Source organism: Arvicola amphibius, chromosome 2 (assembly GCF_903992535.2).
Source record: "Arvicola amphibius chromosome 2, mArvAmp1.2, whole genome shotgun sequence".
Lineage (NCBI taxonomy): Eukaryota > Metazoa > Chordata > Mammalia > Rodentia > Cricetidae > Arvicola > Arvicola amphibius.
In genome coordinates, this window is record NC_052048.2 from 1,484,239 (window position 1) to 1,503,719 (window position 19,481).

The 19,481-nt window shown below is 43.4% G+C and overlaps 1 protein-coding gene across 2 annotated transcripts in view; it reads left to right on the plus strand.

The window, feature by feature from the left end:
• Ipo8 (importin 8) overlaps window positions 1–19,481 on the plus strand; it is a 62,461-nt gene that overhangs the window by 23,073 nt on the left and 19,907 nt on the right. For both annotated transcript variants that reach the window (XM_038318845.1, XM_038318846.1), the window contains exons 9-16: window positions 3,056–3,190; window positions 5,806–5,905; window positions 9,707–9,783; window positions 10,079–10,195; window positions 11,555–11,644; window positions 12,922–13,087; window positions 14,275–14,435; window positions 16,030–16,155. In XM_038318845.1, coding sequence (XP_038174773.1) covers window positions 3,056–3,190; window positions 5,806–5,905; window positions 9,707–9,783; window positions 10,079–10,195; window positions 11,555–11,644; window positions 12,922–13,087; window positions 14,275–14,435; window positions 16,030–16,155 — 972 coding nt within the window. The remainder of the gene's footprint in view (window positions 1–3,055; window positions 3,191–5,805; window positions 5,906–9,706; window positions 9,784–10,078; window positions 10,196–11,554; window positions 11,645–12,921; window positions 13,088–14,274; window positions 14,436–16,029; window positions 16,156–19,481) is intronic.

Consider the following 19,481-nt stretch of genomic DNA (forward strand, 5'->3'; position numbering starts at 1 on the left):
TACACACACACAGTCACAGACACACAAGCAGACACACACACACACACACACAGACACAGAGACACAGACACACAGATACACAGACACAGACACACAAGCAGACACACACACACATCTCCAGTGTGTCAGGCTCTCACCTAGACTGCTGATGAAGAGAAAGCCGTCAGCAGGTCAGAGACACTGAAGCAATGCGGAGCAGGTGAACGACTGGATGGACAGACAGGCACGTGGGGACTTTTCTGAGAACCAGAGCTTAGTTCTCCATCTTACTGTTCTTACTGTTGTTTGTTCTGCTGTTTTCCTACCCTGATGCTCCCCTTCTGTCTGTCCTCTAGCGCTCCTACATCTTTCCTGCTGTCTTCCTTTTCTCATGTCTTTTTTTTCCCTTAAAGCTCATATATCCCAGCAGAATCTTTCAAGGAATATAAAAATTACTGTGTGTTTATATACTGTTTTTTAAGTGAATGATTACAATGAATACACATAAAAGACAACATGTCTTTCATATCCCGTACATGTTTAAACAAATTGTTCCAAGAACTCACATACATTCATGTCCAAGCAACTTGTTATAGATTAACAGAGTGTAACCAAGCAAGGTATTTTTCTCAGTCAGTTCTTTTGCTAGCAGGTTGCATTTTGTGGTTGCAAAGAAAGGACCAATTATTTTATTATTTGTCTTAAAAGGTAATCTTGTAAAAAATATTAAAGGAACTACAAATCTAAACTTTTATACATGGGAAGCAGTCGGCTCTACTTTAAATCCTCAGGGTGCATGCCATTCATCAACAGTTTTTTATCAGGAAGCTGAGGGCAGAAATGGGTGTAAGGAATTAATCTTACCCTTGACTACAAACCCATCCTAGGAAGAAAGGTGCATCAGCCAGCAGTAGCCAGGCTGCGGTTGTTCTTGTTTCCTGACCTCAGTGAGTCCCTCGCTTGGCTATTTAAAGTATGCCTTTAAATTGTTTGTCAAGATTCTTTTTTAACCTCAAAACCATTAACAAAAACATGTTAATATAACCTTAAATTATTTTTTTAAAGCTCCATTTCAGCTATGATGCACACAGAAACCTGTGAATATTCCCCCCGCCCCCACCCCAAACATTAAGATTAAAAGAACTTGAGCTAACTGGGCTTCTGGGACTCAGCTGTTTTTCTTTTTCTTTTGTTTTTTTTGAGACAGGGTTTCTCTGTGGCTTTGGAGCCTGTCCTGGAACTAGCTCTTGTAGACCAGGCTGGCCTCGAACTCACAGAGATCCGCCTGCCTCTGCCTCCTGAGTGCTGGGATTAAAGGGGTGTGCCACCACCGCCCGGCTTCACCTGTTTTTCTTAATCATAAATCTTAACCACAGTCTATATGGCTCCTCAAGAAAAACTGGCTGTGTGACAAACATTTACTTGTTCTCGTTTTCTGTCCTCTACAGCCTCTGCTTTATCAGGGCAGGGCAAGGGCAACACCATATCTTGCTTTTATCTATATTAATTTTCCCACTAAGATAACTTTTGTCATAATCCCTTACTATATTTATTAAAGACCCCCCAGTCATCAAAGTCTTTTTAAACTAATACTATTATTGTATAAAATCATTGCTTCAGTTAAGCAGTTCAGCTTAAGAGGAAATCATCTTCATAATAAGTCAAAGGTAAAAATGTAAAATGGGATCATCCATGTTATAAACCCACTACGTTAAAGACAGTGGGGATCTCCCCACATCCATTCACACCATGGCAGATACCAGAGAAAAATGTCAGTGGCAAACATGCAAAGACACAGCAGGAGCAAGAGACGTTCTGGGGCTGAGGTGCTCAGGGCCTTGCCTACCTGAGGTTTACCCCTCAGTGCCTTGCATGCTGGTGGACTGATCCCCAGTGTCAGCTGTCACCTGCTGCTCCTCTGACATGGCCACCACACTTGTGTGCACCCAGCTGTATCAGGACAGTCCTGTTCCTCAGCTGCCATCGCTGGAGCTTCTAGGTGGCAGTTGGCCTCAGACCAATTTTGTTAACCTAGATTTTAGGTAAGTTGGGTAAAATTCACATTCTGGTTTATAAATTTTGTACATGTTTTGAAAGATTTAGCAACTCTCTCATAAGCTTGACACAGTGACGTGGTGAGGACCAGGAAATAGGATGGGAGGAGCCTTGTGCTGTCTCTGTAGGCCCTTGAGTCAGTCATAGACACTTTTCAAGGTTCTTATAAACGCAATTGTAGCCGGCCCATAAAAAATCTAGGAACTCCGTGCCTAGGGTTTTTAACTGCTGAAGTGTTTACCTCTCTGGAGTTTATTTTGGTATGAAGGTTAGTTAGGGATCCAGTTATTTCAACGGGTAATTGGTGATAAGAGAACTGTTTAGTGTTTATCCTCCGATTAAGGTCTGAGCTTTGGTGCTGCTGTTATATAAAATTTTGAAATGTTTATTTACTCAGTCAGATCTGTAGTTTTACTGAAACTAGGAGAAACTAGCTGTCTTAGTCAAAGTAAAAAGACAGCATACCATGGCAACTCTTGTAGAGGAGAGCATTTACTTGGGCTGGCTTACAGTTCAGAGGTTTATTCCATTATCCTAATGGCAGGGAGCAGGTGGCACTCAAACAGGCATGGTACTGGAGAGGGACCTCAGAGTTCTACATCTGGATTGGCAGTCAGCAGGAAGAGAGAATGGCACTGGGTCTGTCTTGAGCATCTGAAACCTCAAAGCCCACCACCAGTGACAAGTTCCCTTCGACAAGGCCACACCCCTAAGAGTGCCACACCTATAAGCCTGTAGGGGCCATGTTCACTGAAGCCACCAGACTAGCCATGGACTAGAACACAGACTTATTCTGAACAGCATATAGTTTAGAAGAACAAATGCCTAAAGTTCAGTGTGGCATCTCTTAGCTCAGTGTAACATACAGACCTATCTAAAAAGTAAAAAGCCTGCGTGAGCTTCCTCACAATATCTCCCCCGTCTACACAGTATTTATGCCATGCCTCAAACATTCATTTGCCCTTTAACATAGTAATTGCTCTATCTTCATCCCTTCCAATCCCCACCCATTTTCCTACAGGTCCTACTAAAAATTTTAGACCAATACAGACAAAAAGAATATGTAGCCCCCCGTGTTCTTCAGCAAGCATTGCACTATCTCAACCAAGGGGTTGTCCATGCTGTGACCTGGAAGCAGATGAAGCCGCATATACAGGTTAGTGTTGGTGGCTCTCTAAACCATGGCCAGTTAAGTTGGGTTTTTTAGAGAAAGCAGGTATTGTTTATACCTGTGTTTCTGTTTAATCTCTGTTTCCGCTAACAATAATTTCTAACAAGTGCATTCTTACATTACGAAGGGCTTCCAAAGTTTAAGCATTTGAGAAGAGAGAGATCTTCAGGTTTGTGAATTGGGAGGGTTGGTGTCAGTTGTCATTCATTCATTTAGCCTTGGTTTCTGGTCTGTTAAGGCAGATTGTAATGTTTTTTTTTGACCTTTGTGTGAAAACATTTTGAAAGCTGCCAGCAGGGCTTTACAAAGGGAGTATTATTTTGCAGAAGATGAAGCCTGATGAATGACTTTTTAAAAAATATTTATTTATTTATTATGTATACAATATTCTGTCTGCGTGTATGCCTGCAGGCCAGAAGAGGGCACCAGACCCCATTACAGATGGTTGTGAGCCACCATGTGGTTGCTGGGAATTGAACTCAGGACCTCTGGAAGAACAGGCAATGCTCTTAATCTCTGAGCCGTCCCTCCAGCCCCATGAATGACTTTTCTTTTGTGGATAAGCACCAGAAGGCTGGCCTGCCTGCCTGCCTGCCTGCCTGCCTGCCGTCCTTCCTCCCTCCCTCCCTCCCTCCCTCCCTTCCTCCTTCCTTTCTTCCTTCCTCTCTTCTTTGATTCAGAGAAGTTGAAGTTTTGTTTTATTAAAAACAGCTTTACTTTTTGTTAAAACTGGTAACAGCTAACCCTGCTTTTAATACCAGCTGGTTTTTTTAGATAGAATTCAGCATTGTCATTTGTTAAAATAACGAACAAATCGGAATGGAAAATGATGGGATATATACACTTTATTTGCACATGAATATCTGCGTAATTTAAAGACATTAAGAACTGGCTCTCCACTTCCAATAAACTCTTGAGTTCTTGGTATAAAACATTTTTTCCCCTTTTGAGACAAGGTCTCTCTCTGTAGCCCTCGCTGTCCTGGAACTCACTCTGTAGACCAGGCTGACTTTGAACTCACAGAGATCCACCGGCCTCTGCCCCCTAAGTGCTGGGATTAATTCATGTGTCACCATGCCAGGTTTAATTTAATGACCTTGAGCTTCTCATCCTCCTGTCCCTACCTCCTAAAGTTGAGATTGCAGGCATGCACCACTGCACCTGCCATATCTGATCTGTGGGGTGATGGGGATTGAACTGAAGGCTTCAAGAGCCTCATGCTAGGCAAGCGCTTTGTCAACTAAGCTACATTCCCAACCCCTTGTTCTTAAATTCTGTAAGTTGGTTATGACAAGAAAATCAGTTGCTTTACTTTCATGGTATCTAGGATAGAGTTTAGGTAGTATTATCTTTTTGTTTTATTTTTTAACAATGTCTTGCTATACAGTCTGTCCATGAACTCATCGTTTTTCTTCTTCTACTTTCTGAATGCTAGGACTGCATTTGTTACTATACCCAGCTTTGGTTAGCATTATCTGAACACAAGTCTTACATACGTAAGACTTTTTAAAAAATAATTTAACTTTATGTGTAGTGGTGTGAGGGTGTCAGATCATCTTGTCCTGAAGTTACAGAGAGCTGTGAGCTGCCTTGTGGGTGCTGGGAGTTGAACCCGGGTCCTCTGGAAGAACAGCCAGTGCTCTTAACCATTGAGCCATCTCTCCAGCCCCCTGTAGGATCTTTTAAATTTGTGAACTGTGGGCTCTTTGTAACTATTTGCCTATGTACTGTCATCAAGTAGTGGTAATTTCTTTGCAATAAAGGTAATGTTTTCATTTTGCTTACTCTATACCTGTAATTGTAAAGGTGACATGAAATATGAAAAAGCATCTTTTCCTTTGGCCTTATTTTTACATTGCTCCACATAGAAAGTTTCAGGAAAATACTGACCTTTAGGCTGAATTTCAACTAAGTGATAAGAAATGATCCTTTAAAAAAAAGATGTTTTTATTTTTATTTTGTATGTATGGATGTTTTGCTGCATTTTTATCTCTGAATTGTGTGCATGCCTGGTGCCCAAAAAGGTCAGAAAGTCTTTGGGTCCTCTAGAACTGTGGGTGTTGGGAATAAATCCCAGGTTCCTTCTAGCCCAGGCCATGTTTTTATGTGAGTAGTCACTAGAATACAGAGGGCCTGCTTCAGCTTAGCTGCTGTGCACAGACTGCTTAGGGAACTTCTCTGAAACACATGGCTGTGGAGTAGAGCACTGGGGCTTGGGAGATGGAGCAGACAAGGAACAAATGTTGCTGTATTGATGCTTGGGGCCAACATGGACACACGAAGCATTTTCAGAATGAGAACTATAACAATAGTAAATATAACCCTGGTGACATTTTTCTTCCACAGGAAATCAAGGTGTATTTAATGTTGGTCTGTTAGTGAAGTTCTTTTGTTCCTGTCCTTACTTCAAGGGACATCACTGGTTTTCCTGCTTCTAACCTCCGGCTTCTACGTGTTCAGTCTGTCTGAGTCTTCAGCTATGGCTGTCCTTGCTGATGTGAATGCAGGCTGAGCAGGATTACTGTAACTCTGGAAAATCTAATGTCATGAGTCTTGCTGGAATGGCCGTACTCAATTGTGTTGTTTGTTTCTCATCTTAGACTATCTCTGAAGATGTGATCTTTTCTGTGATGTGTTACAAAGACGAGGATGAAGAGCTGTGGCAAGAAGACCCATATGAGTACATAAGGATGAAATTTGGTAATTGAGATGAGTTTTCCTTCATCAGTTCCTTCATACAACACACACACACACACACACACACACACACACACACACACACACACATAATTAAGACTAAATTTATATTCCCAAGCAGTCTGCTCTGTATGGTGAACTCTGAAATTCAGCAAAGTTTAATGTTATCTTGCACCAAGGAGCTTGATGCTTTTGAGTGCAGGTGATGAAAAGAACCCTTACTCATCTCTTCCGTCAGGGCTAAGGCCCCTGCCGAGTGGTTTGTTACCCAGACCGTGGGAGTGAAACGGAGGGACTGGCTTTTCTGTGCTGTGTTACCACATAGCACTCATTCTGGGATAATTTTGGGTTCGTGCTGTTTTCAGAAGCACCTCCGCTTGATTTGCTTCCCTTCCTTTGCACCTTTCCTATTCCACCAGGAAACAGGATTTCCTTCATCTGCCTCTCTGTATGTGGCCCAGGTCCTTTGGGGATCTTTTTGATTTGCATCTTTCTAGAAGCTGTAGTACTGAGTAGGTTGCCTGATAATGACTCCCGCTTTCTCTGGGTAAAGCCTTGTGCAGATGTTGATGTGTAACTCTGTATCCATAGCTGAGGTATGTGGGAGCAAGAAGGCTGCTGTATTTATTTGCTTTATTTTATATTCTTCTTTCCTTTCTCATGTCTTTATTCTCCTGGTCTTGATTGGCACAACTAAGGTATGTGAGGGTGCTGTGGGAAAGTTGTTTTACTGTTTGAGTCAGGTGTATAAAGTTCCATATTGCAGCTTAAACTCCTGCCAAGGCCCACCCTGTGGGACCTCGAGCAACAGAGCTCAGCGTGCTTCGACTCCAGGAGAGCAAGGGAAGGAGCAGCACTGACAATCTCCATTCTCTCTCCATTCTGCCTTTTCCTTTGAAACGTCCTTGTCCTGTGCGGGGTTTGTTTCCTCCTCCTCCGGTGTCCACCCCTCTCCTTGTTTGCTAAGACAGCATAATGAAGTCATTCTCCCTTCTGTTTAAGGCTTTGTGAGATAAGTTCTCACTCACTTGTCCAGTCAGGCCCAGAACTTACTGTGTAGGCTGGTCTCAGATTTCTGACAGTCTTAATGGCTCAACTCTCTGAGGGCAGCATTTATAGGTGTAGCCATCTTGCCTGGAAAGGTGTGCTGGGATTGAGTGTGGGGCTCTGTGTGTGCTAAGCAAGTCGTTTACACTGAGCTAACCTCCACTCTAGCGCATTCTTCAGATGCTCAGCATTTTCTATTTTATTTTTAAGACATTTTTTCTATGAATGTGTGGATGCCCGAGAAGGCCAGAAGACAGTGTCGTATTCTTCCTTAGAGCTGTAGGGAGAGGTCATCGTGAGCTGCAAGTGTTCTAAACCACTGAGCCATCTCTCCAGCCCCATGTTAACTGCTCAGCCGTCCCTCCACCCCGTGTTGACTGCTCAGCCGTCCCTCCACCCCGTGTTAGCTGCTCAGCCGTCCCTCCACCCCGTGTTAGCTGCTCAGCCGTCCCTCCACCCCGTGTTAACTGCTCAGCCATCCCTCCACCCCGTGTTAGCTGCTCAGCCGTCCCTCCACCCCGTGTTGACTGCTCAGCCGTCCCTCCACCCCGTGTTAACTGCTCAGCCGTCCCTCCACCCCATGTTAACTGCTCAACCATTCCTTCAGCCCTTCTTTTTCTTTTGACTTTGTGAGAGTCTCTGTGTTCTCAGGCTTGCCTTGAACTTGCAGCAATCTAGCCACGGCCTCCCCACCACTGGATTATATGTGTGCCACCGTGCCCAACGTCGTACCTTTTCCTCCAGCCCCTGTTTGTAATGTACAGCGTATTTACTTAACTTTTAGAAATCTAACATTATTTAATTTATTCTTTGTTTTGGTAAAATGGTATCTTCATTTTTTGTTTTGTTTTAGTTTTTTTTAAAAATATAACAACTAATAGTTCTAGTATCTTTATGCTGTAATACAATAAAAAAACAAACCCTTTTATGTTTGCTCTCAGCCTGCTTGCTATAGTGAGTAGTTCCAAATTTCACCAACTGGGGCTGGAGAAATGGCTCAGCAGTTAAGAGAACTGGATGCTCTTCCAGAGAATCCAGGTTTAATTTCCAGCACCCACAAGGTCACTCACAACTATCTGTAACTCCAGTTTCAGGGGGTCTGACACCCTCTTACAGCTTCCCTGGACAACAGGCATGATGGGTATCCTGACATGCATGAAGGCAAAATCTCATGCACATATAATTTATTTTTTAATTGCAAGTTGGTTAGAAGAGTATTGGCAACTGAAAAAGTCACCGAGGAGCTTTCCCCTTGCTTATTCTCTCCTGGCATGATCGAGAGGTCCTGCCAGTCATTTGACATAGGCGCTATGTTTCCAAATGACGATAGGGAAGAAGATCACTACATTCCTGTCTAAATGTATTGATTAATATTGAATGTTGATGGATCTATAGATGGAGCAGTGGGGCTACGTCCCGCCACCCGGCTAGCTTTACCTGAAATAATTACACAGAAACTGTATTCTTTTAAATACTGCCTGGCCCCTGGTCTGTTATCTGTAGCTTCTTATTGGTTGATTCTCATATCTTGCTTTAACCCATATTTAGTAATTTATATAGCACCACGAGGTGGATCGCTTACCAGGAGAGATCCTAACCTGCGTCCATCTTGGAGAGGAGAGGCATGGTGACTCACTATGGCGACTGCCTGAAGCGTCTCCCCTCTCTTTCCCACAATTCTGTTCTGTCTACTCCGCCTACCTAATTTTCTGTCTCTTAAAAGGCCAAGGCAGTTTCTTTATTAATAAATGAAAGTAACACATAGACACTCCTCCATCAATTGAAACTGATGTGTTTTTTTTTTTTTTTTATCATATTCTGTAATCAGATTCATCCAGTTCCCAAGAGTAATGGTTTTAGATTTGGTAGAAGCTGATCTGAGCTCGGGCTTTGATGCTGTGGAGGTGTGAGGTGAGCGCCACAAGCTTGCATCCCTGTGTGCCTGTGGCTCAGCCTCTGTGAGGGGCAGTGTTTTCACCTGTGAGCAGGGTACAAAGACAACTGTGAATACCAATTAAGGAGCTGGAATCTTAGTGTAAAATTGTAGTACAGTACTCAGCATGGAGTGGTACTGAGTGGGGGAGGTGTAGGAGGGGCTTTGAGACAGGGTTTCTCCGTGTAGCCCTGGCTGTCTTTGAACTCACTCTGTAGACCAGGCTGGCCTCGAAGTCACGGAGATCCACCTGCCCCTGCCTCCTGAGTGCTGGGAGTGAAGGCGTGCACCAGCAGCAGGTTTTTAGATTCTTAATGACACAGCCTGCTGTGAAGCTGTGGAAGTCTCCGTGGTATTACGTAGTACTTAAGAACTTCCCCTGTTCAACAAGGAATCTGTCGGATGCTGTAAAGGGCCAGGCCCTCCTAGAATTCTTCCCCCACTGTTTCCTCTGCCTACCTGCTGTAGTCCCTTCGTGTAATCTCTATCTCTTTCTTGACGTGTAAGCTTCTGTGTTCAAACCTTTATCCCCAGAGTCTAGAGCAGTGCCTGGCATAGAACACTCTGAGTAAGTTCCTGTTGCATTTTGATAGAGGTGAAGTACATTCCCTGTGTTCAGGAAAATAGATACCTGAGACATATTGCTTTTCCTTAGTCTTATCTCTTGAAAGGTTGAGCACATGGTGTTTGCTAAACATGCTAAATCATAAATTAGATTATGCATCAAAACCGTGGGATCTTTACTCTGCAATCCGCTGCACAGGCTTAAATCTGTATAATAAAGAATTGTATTTTTATTAACAAGATTTACTTTGACATTTTAGATATTTTTGAAGATTATGCATCTCCCACCACTGCAGCCCAAACCCTCTTGTACACAGCTGCGAAGAAAAGGAAAGAGGTATGCAGTCGTTCTTAACCGAAAAGTAGCTTGTATTATTTGGCGTTCTAACATGTCCTCAATATTTATCAATTTATATCATTATTACTTACAACTTATCACTTTAAATAGTTTTTTTAAAGTAAAGGATTGAAATATCTTTGATACCTTTCTTTTTGAGCTTATAGTTGATGAATAAAACACAGTAAATGGCTTTAATTTTGAAAATTAAATTTGAAAATGCACATCGTATTTAACATGGTGGTAATAAGATGGAGATTCATGCAGATTGAAATGGATTCTTCTGTTTCTTTAGGTGTTGCCAAAAATGATGGCGTTCTGTTATCAAATACTAACAGACCTGAACTTTGACCCTAGGAAGAAAGATGGAGCCTTGCATGTGATTGGTTCCCTGGCTGAGATTTTGTTGAAGGTTAAGACTATCAGTTTCTTTTTTTTTCTTTCATATGTTGGAAGGTATTTGTGTAGTGTTTGTGTGATAGTGTGTGTTCATGTGATTTGGAGGCCAGAGTGAGGTGCCTTCCTCTATGACTCCCCTTATTTTTGTTACTTTACTCACTTTTATGTGTATGGGTATCTGTCTGCATGTGTGTCTGTGTACATATGTGTGCCTGGTGCCTGAAGAGCTAGAAGAAGGTGTCAGACTCACTGAAGCAGGAGTTACGGATGGCTATGAGGGGCCGTGTGAGTACTGAACTGAACCGGGGTCCTCTGGTAAAGGAGCCAGTTCTCTCCACTGCTGAGCTCTCTCTCCAGCTGCTGTTTGTTTATTTTTAGACAGGTCCCTCATTAGCTTGGAACTTACAATTGCTAGACTGGCCATTGAGCTTTGGGAATCTCCCATGCTTGGATTACGAATATGCACGGGTACACCATTACTCTGGCCGCTTTGAGAGTTTCAGCTCAGGTCCTCGTGCTTGTGTGGCAGAGAGTTCACCAACTGAGCCGTTTTCCCAGCTCGGATTATCAACATTTAACTTCAAGCTGTGACTCTCAAGTCAATATAAGCATGAAAGTTCTTGGTGACCAATTCTGCTGATTGACTTTTCTGTAAATATCCTTTCCATTGTAGCCTATATACATTTAAAAATATGTAGTTATTATTTTTCTGTTTGGGATTTAAAGTATTTTTATTACATCTTCCAACATAATATTTTTATTGATTATATGGGAATTTTACATCGTGTACCACGATCACACTCACTTCCCAGTCCTCCGCAGCCCACCGCCACCCTTCTGATTTCCCCCCGACAAAAGGAGAGTTTTTATTGCGTTTTATTTACTGATTTTGAGTGCGTGTGCCTGTCCTTTGCATGTGTGCCCCATAACACAGGCATGGAGGTCAGAGGAAGATGTGTGGGGGTTGGGAGTCAGTTCTTGCCTGTCTCTGTGTGGGTTCTAGGGATCAAAATCAGGTGATTGGCTTTGTGGCAGACATTTTTATTTGCTGAGCCTTCTCACCAGCTGTTTCACACTTTCCTAACTAAAAAGAAAATTTTCTTTTGCCAGTTTTTCAGTGTGGAACTATAGCTCTGTAAAAAAGATCTGAAAGGATTTAGTATAATTTCTTCTTTGTACAAAAATCAATTAATACAAAATCGTTCTAAGATACTATTTCTGACTTGCTTTAATGATGTAGATCAGTTTTACAAAACTGGACATTAACTGCAGGTCACTATAAACACACTTTTGGGACGTGGCTCTTACGTATGGTGGAATCATTGGCCACTGACATTGACTTTTTGTTTTTTTCACTTTCTGTTCTTAACAGAAGAGTTTATTCAAGGACCAAATTGAGCTGTTCCTACAGAACCACGTATTTCCATTATTACTGTCTAACCTGGGATATCTGCGAGCTAGAGTAAGTTTTCTTCTTCTCTTCCCTGTTACGAATCTTGAGATCTCACCTGTAGTATAGTTTGTGAAGTAGTGTGATGATTCAAAGACTTTTCACGTGTGCACTGTTCATGTGTGACACTGTTCATGTGTGCACTGTTCATGTGTGCACTGTTCATGGGCGACACTGTTCATGGGTGACACTGTTCATGGGCGACACTTTTCACAGGGTGCCATCACCCTGTCTCTGTCCTGACACTGTCACAGAGTACCGTCACCCCTCCCGGCTCTGTCCTGACACTGTCACAGAGTACCGTCACTCCGTCTCTGTCCTGACACTGTCACAGAGTACCGTCACCCCTCCCGTCTCTGTCCTGACACTGTCACAGAGTACCGTCACCCCGTCTCTGTCCTGACACTGTCACAGAGTACCGTCATCCCTCCCGTCTCTGTCCTGACACTGTCACAGAGTACCGTCACCCCGTCTCTGTCCTGACACTGTCACAGAGTACCGTCACCCCGTCTCTGTCCTGACACTGTCACAGAGTACCGTCACCCCTCCTGTCTCTGTCCTGACACTGTCACAGAGTACCGTCACCCCTCCCGTCTCTGTCCTGACACTGTCACAGAGTACCGTCACCCCGTCTCTGTCCTGACACTGTCACAGAGTACCGTCACCCCCGTCTCTGTCCTGACACTGTCACAGAGTACCGTCACCCCGTCTCTGTCCTGACACTGTCACAGAGTACCGTCACCCCTCCCGTCTCTGTCCTGACACTGTCACAGAGTACCGTCACCCAGTCTCTGTCCTGACACTGTCACAGAGTACCGTCACCCCTCCCGTCTCTGTCCTGACACTGTCACAGAGTACCGTCACCCCGTCTCTGTCCTGACACTGTCACAGAGTACCGTCACCCCGTCTCTGTCCTGACACTGTCACAGAGTACCGTCACCCCTCCTGTCTCTGTCCTGACACTGTCACAGAGTACCGTCACCCCTCCCGTCTCTGTCCTGACACTGTCACAGAGTACCGTCACCCCGTCTCTGTCCTGACACTGTCACAGAGTACCGTCACCCCGTCTCTGTCCTGACACTGTCACAGAGTACCGTCACCCCTCCTGTCTCTGTCCTGACACTGTCACAGAGTACCGTCACCCCTCCCGTCTCTGTCCTGACACTGTCACAGAGTACCGTCACCCTGTCTCTGTCCTGACACTGTCACAGAGTACCGTCACCCCGTCTCTGTCCTGACACTGTCACAGAGTACCGTCACTCCAGTCTCTACCCCTTCTTTTATTGCAGTCCTGCTGGGTGCTGCACGCATTTAGTTCTCTGAAGTTTCATAATGAGCTCAACCTCAGAAATGCTGTTGAACTAGCGAAGAAGAGCCTGATTGAAGATGAGGAGATGCCCGTCAAGGTCGAAGCTGCGCTTGCACTGCAGTCCCTGATCTCTAACCAGGCCCAAGGTGATACTGCCTTTTTTTTTTTTTTTTTTTTTTGGTTTTCCGAGACAGGGTTTCTCTGCAGCTTTAGAGCCTGTCCTGGAGCTAGCTCTTGTAGACCAGGCTGGTCTCGAACTCACAGAGATCCAAAGCTTTTTTTTTTTTTTTTTTGGTTTTTCGAGACAGGGTTTCCCTGTAGTTTCTAGAGCCTGTCCTGGAACTAGCTCTGTAGACCAGGCTGGCCTCGAACTCAGAGATCCGCCTGCCTCTGCCTCCCGAGTGCTGGGATTAAAGGCATGCGCCACCACCGCCCTGATGCTGCCTTTTTAAATCATCCGTTTCTTCCCTAAAGGAGATTTCTAAGTCTGAGGATCCAGTTTAGATTTCTTGTCCTATTCTGAATTTTATAGGTACTTATTCTACCTGCTTTAGGAGCTCTGTTAGTGTGGTTTCCAGTTAAAAATTGTGGATACTGGGGTAAGCTGGGCCTTAAAACACCTGGACCATTGGTGCTCTCTTGCCTGGCTACATGAAGTGGGGAAGGCATCTGATGGCTTCTCTCTGAAGCTTAACAAAGCTGACAAGGCTCTAATCCTTTCTCCTGTTTCAGTTTAAGAAGTTAGCGTGGACAGCACCAAGATTCAGCTCCAGGGTCTCTATGGTTCTACCAGTTCAGAAATTAGCAAGTAATATTTCCACTGGGCAGTGACATAGGTGTTTTGTTTGTTCACAAAGATCTAAATAACCTTTGCAATTAAGTTCAGCTTCATGAGAACATGAGCTTGTGTCCTGTTTTAGTGGGAAGACTGGATGAGGTGTAAAGATCTGCTGGGGGATGGGGTTGGTAGAGATGGGTCAGCATAGCGACAGCCCCATCAGAGCTGACCATGGCATCTGTGGGTAGAGATGGGTCAGGACAGCGACAGCCCCATCAGAGCTGACCATGGCGTCTGTGGGCAGGAGTTCTCATACTTGTCATGTGGGTACAGTCAGGCTGATGACACAACATTTGTGTAATAGAATTTCTTAGGGTGTAGGACAGCTCTTCTTAGGCAGAGCACACGTCCTGATGCTGTGGGACTCTAGGAGAGTCACAGCTTTGTCACTGGCTCAGCACAGCACAGCACAGCACAGCAGCGTCTAGAACCTTATCTGGGTTACAACGTGTGAGCGTTCAACTCTTGCTGACTTCATTTACCTGCCTGCGTTAGCCAAGGAGCACATGAAACCATACGTGAGGCCCATCATGCAGGAGCTGCTGCATATCGTCAGAGAGACGGAGAATGATGATGTCACTAACGTCATCCAGAAGATGATCTGTGAGTACAGTCATGAGGTGACCTCCATCGCTGTCGACACAACCCAGCACTTGGTAAGTGTCGGATGACTTCCGCTGGGAAGGTATGAACAAGCCTCTGTGCATCCCAAATAGGGCACTGATGACAGACTAAAGAAATGATTCTATTCAAGCCTAGCTTAGTGAACCAGTGAGTTTATTGGGGTTACTTAAAGGAGAGTGGCAGATTCAAGGCAGTGGCGTCATTGAAAAGCCTATCCTGACGTGGGTGACTGGAAGCTGCATCCCTGGAGCTCCCTGTGTAACTTCCAGGCAACTCACTCTCTTCCCCAGTACTTACTGTGTTATGATTTGGAGAAGAGCCTTGTGAATTCTGTTTTGTGAGCCTTGTAAGGTTTGTTTGCTTCCTGAGTCTTCTCTTCACTCCCTTTAAGAAGAAATAGCCACATAGCAACAGTAAGAATGAGCTAAGTGTATACTAGTTTTGTAAAGAACCCTTAATGGGGGCTGGAGAGATGGCTCAGTGGTTAAGAGCACTGACTGCTCTTCCAGAGGTCCTGGGTTCAACTCCCAGCACCCACACGGCAGCTCACAACTGTCTGTAATTCCAGATGGCATCAGCCATGTGCGTGTTTGTTGTACAGACATATATGCAGGCAAAACACCTATATACATTAAAAATAAAAGCCCAGAGGAGTCTAAATAAGGCCACCCTCCTAAATAAATTAAACTCCAGAATTTGGAGTTGTTTTATTTATATATAAAATCTTAACATGACAGCATTTGCCTCGGTCAATAAGGTATTCCTGAGTTTGGGTTGATCAGCCTTAAATTAACCCCATTGAAGATAGTCTTTTCACCTGTAATATATAGAAATGCCCTAACAACACTTTTGATATGAGTCATTTGAACTCTTACTTTTGTACTTGAAATTGGAATTTCATTTCCCTTCTTTGGAAAGTTTAAAATTTATTTTTATTGTATATGTTCTTGGTGTGTGTGTGTGTGTGTGTGTGTGTGTGTGTGTGTGTGTGATGCAGAACGTGGGGGTTCAAGGACAATTCTATAAAATTGTTTTTCTTCTTCCATCTTTATGTATGTCCTGGGCATTGAACTCCTGTTACCAACCTTGTGTGGCAAGTGCCTTTGCCCACAGAACCATCTTGCTAGTTCAGGAGAATGTTTTTTGTTGCCTCTTTGATAAAAATGTTCCTATTGTTTTCTCCCCTCTCCTGTGCTTCCTGATGTGGAATATCAGACCAGAACTGGGTCCTCCCATAGCTTTTCTTCTCTTTTTTTTCTGTATCTGTTTTTGTTTCATTTTCTGAGTGATCTTTGGTTTCATCTTCTAAATGTTCTGTTACATCTTTCCTTTTAGAAACACTTATTTTCAGTGTTTCTAGAATTTGATTTAGTCTAAAGATTACTAGAAGTTAAATATTAGTCAATGGTTATAATAGCTCATGTGTGTTTTATGTCAGTGATTATAACGGATGCAGAAGGGTGTTCATATAAGCATGACATGATCTGCCATTGCAAGAGAAAAGGTGATTCAGTCAACAAAGTGTAGAACATAGTGTCTGAGAAATGCTTGCCTTTGGGTGTGCAGCCCCTCCTCCATGGTGCAGTGATACCAGATAGTGAGTGTTCTGATGTAATTTTTATACAGGCTGAGATATTTGGTAAAGTTCTTCAAAGTGATGAGTATGAAGAAGTTGAAGACAAAACTGTCATGGCTATGGGGATTCTGCATGCTATCGACACTGTCCTGACAGTCGTGGAAGACCATCAAGAGGTGGGCCTCCCCGTGTTCTATTATAGGGGTTTTATTAACTAAAATTTATATGACCTGTGGTTATGAATTCTTGTCTTGGTGTGTGTGTGTGTGTGTGTGTGTGTGTGTGTGTGTGCTCACCGTGGCGTGTGTATGGAAGAGGACAGCTCTTGTGTTTTCTTCTTCCATTGTAGGTTTTGGGGACTGAACTCAGGTGGCCAGGCATTTGTGGCAAATGAATTTTTTTCCTTTAATCTATTTTTAAAATTTGTATTTGTTGTGTGTATATTGAATGTATACACATACCTGGGTATTCTTAGAGGCCAGAAGAGGGCCTTGGATTTCCTGGAACTGGAGTTATCCGCAGTTGTGGGCACCTGTTATGGGTGCTGGGATAGGAACCCAGGTCCGCTGAAAAAGCAGCATTTTTAACCATTGAGATATTTCACCTCCTGAGCCATCTCACCAGCCTAAAGTCTTGGTGTTAAAGAGTTGTATTTATTGTATTGGTAAGTTTTAAGAATTGTCCTCACCAAATCACAATCCCAGAGAACCTAGACAACAATGAGGACCCTAAGAGAGATATACATAGGTCTAATTGATATGGGAAGTAGAAAAAGACAAGATCTCCTGAGTAAATTGGGAGCATGGGGACTTTGGGAAAGGGGAGGGGAGAGGAAAGGAGGAGAGCAGAGAAAAATGTAGAACTCAATAAAATCAATAAACTTAAAAAAAACCAGGCTGAGCAAGACATAGGGAGCAAGCCAGTAAGCAGCATTCCTCCATGGCCTCTGCATCAGTTCCTGCCTCTAGATTCCTGCCCTGTTTGAGTTCCTGTCCTAACTTCCTTCAGTTAGGAATCAGTTATATCCTCATAATTGAGCATTTATACAGGAACCAGGATTTGGTAGTGAAATCCTTTGTCTAAACACACAGAGAAATAAATTGAATTTCTCTCAAGTTTTAAAGTAATGTATTCAGATGATTGAGGAGGGAAGTTACACATTTATTGAAAGTGACCTGCATACACCTTTGTATTAACCTGAGACTAGGTCATCATATCTCCTGTGTGTCAGGCTAGGTTTCTGTGAATTCCAGATTGAAAAGAACAAGGGACTTGCCCGCTAGGACCGCACAGTCTAATCTTAGTGGAGAGAGATGGACTCTCAGTTACAGTGGCAGGTGATGTGGGAACGCACCTTCAGGCAGGTTTAGTACAGGAGCAGGGTTGTGGTGCCAAAGGCACAATAAGGATGGGGAGGTGTATCCCAGAGGATCATTGAGCTATAGAATTAATTTTTTGAGACAGGGTTCATGCCACCTGGGCTGATCCCAAACTTACTCGTAGCCAAGGATGGCCTTGAACTCCGGGTCCTCCTGCCCTTACCTCTTTACCTTGTGCTGGGACAGAACAGGTGTGTTTCATCACATGCTTTTTATGCAGTGCTGGGGGATGGAACCCAGGGCTTCGTGCTTGCTAGGCAGTCACTCCACCAACTGGCCCAGGGACAAGAGTTTAGACATTCTGTTCAGTGCTCACCCCTTCGCTGGCTAAAGAATGCCAAGAGGTAATGGAGTCTCCTTTGCAGAGGCAGAAATGTGAGGGTCAGGGGGACTCTTGTACCTGGTCACAGCTGGTCAGGTATAGGTTTAGATTTGTCCTTGGGATGTTCTTGTCACACATCACCCACAGTCCACCTGGGTTCTCCTTTCCAAGTGGTGCGTGGTCTTTCCTTAGTGAAGATTAGCCACGTGTTCGTTGCATCTGTGAGCACAGGCTGCTGTGTTTAGCAGTGACAGATCTGCTCGGTGAGGGTTTGGGAAGCAGGTGCCAGCTCTTTACAGTGCACTGTTAGCCACGTGACTACAAGTTCATCCCATGTTCGTAAGGCACCCAGATTGCTGAGACCTTCCTGCACCTTAGGACTTTATGTAAAATTTTAATTTCCATATTCAATATTTTAGTTTTGTGTTTTCATGTTGAAAATCTGGTCTTCTTGGTGACAGTGAGTTAATTAACTTAGAATAGCTGTACTTAAGCTAGCTATACTTCTTTTACTCTTGTATTTTCAATCTCATGAGACCTAAGAAATCACTAAACTCAGTTTTTCCTAATATGGATATGGTGAGGAGAGGAAACCGCAGGATTATTTTAGAAACAATAGCTCTTTGTCTTTTGCTTAATCTTTCTGATCTTGATATTAATTTTTTGAGCTTCAAGTAATGTTGAGCATTCAAAGTTAACTATAGTCATCAAAGGAGGCATGAGTTAAAGTTGAGACACATTAAGCAAATCACATCTGGCTTCCTGCCTAGAGATGAAAGTATAAAACCTTCAGGATAATTAGAGGCAAACCTGGCTGCGATCTGGCTTCCTGGTCACCTGTTCTTACTTTTATTGTTTCTCTGGTCCTTTTCCTCCCTGCAGACCCTCCCATATGCTCCCCTCTCTTTCATCAATTGTTGCGTGCATATGTGTATATCTTAGTTATATATGTGTGCATGTGTCTACACATGGGTATGTGCACATAGATGTATTGAATCCCCAGGAACTGGAGTTACTACAGGCAGTTGTGCTCTGCCCAGCATCTGTGCTGGGAGCTGAACTGGAGTTCTCACACACTCTTGACTGCTGAGATCTCTCTCCTGCCCCATTCATTAACTTTGAACTTTCATGTAGTGAAGGTGAACTCTGGAAGCCAGACTTCTCTCAAAGAAGAACACATCTATGGTTGGTTAAAAAGGGCAAAATTGGAAATCCAGAATGGGTACTCAAGCAGGTTCATTTTTATTTGATGTTTTAAGGATATTGGTAGAGTCCAGATTTTGGATTATTTGAACTTCAAAATAATAGTTTAACATATATCAAATTATCAAGCCATACCTACAAATTATTTTAATTAAATAAAATACCCAAAATGAAATTAAAATTGAGTGTTAGAATATGTTCTAAGGTTGAAATATAAATTTACATGAAAGTGTATTTCAGCACTGATTTTAACTTTTATTCACTTAAAAAAATACCTGATGCAAAATAGTATCATACAGGAATAGTATCGTACACTTTTAATCCCAGCACTTGGGAGGCAGAGGCAGGCAGATTTCTGTGAGATCAAGACCAGTCTGGTATACAGAGTGAGTTCCAGGAACAGCCAGAGATAGAGTAAGACCCTGTCTTGGTGGAAAAAAAAATCTGATACAACAGCTAGTTTCTGGAAGCAAAGACGGGAAGGTGATTCTCTATACATTTGAGGCCAACCGGGTCTACTTTAGTAGGTCTACTACGTAGATAGTGAGTCCTAGGTCAGCCGGGTCTACTTTAGTAGGTCTACTACGTAGGTAGTGAG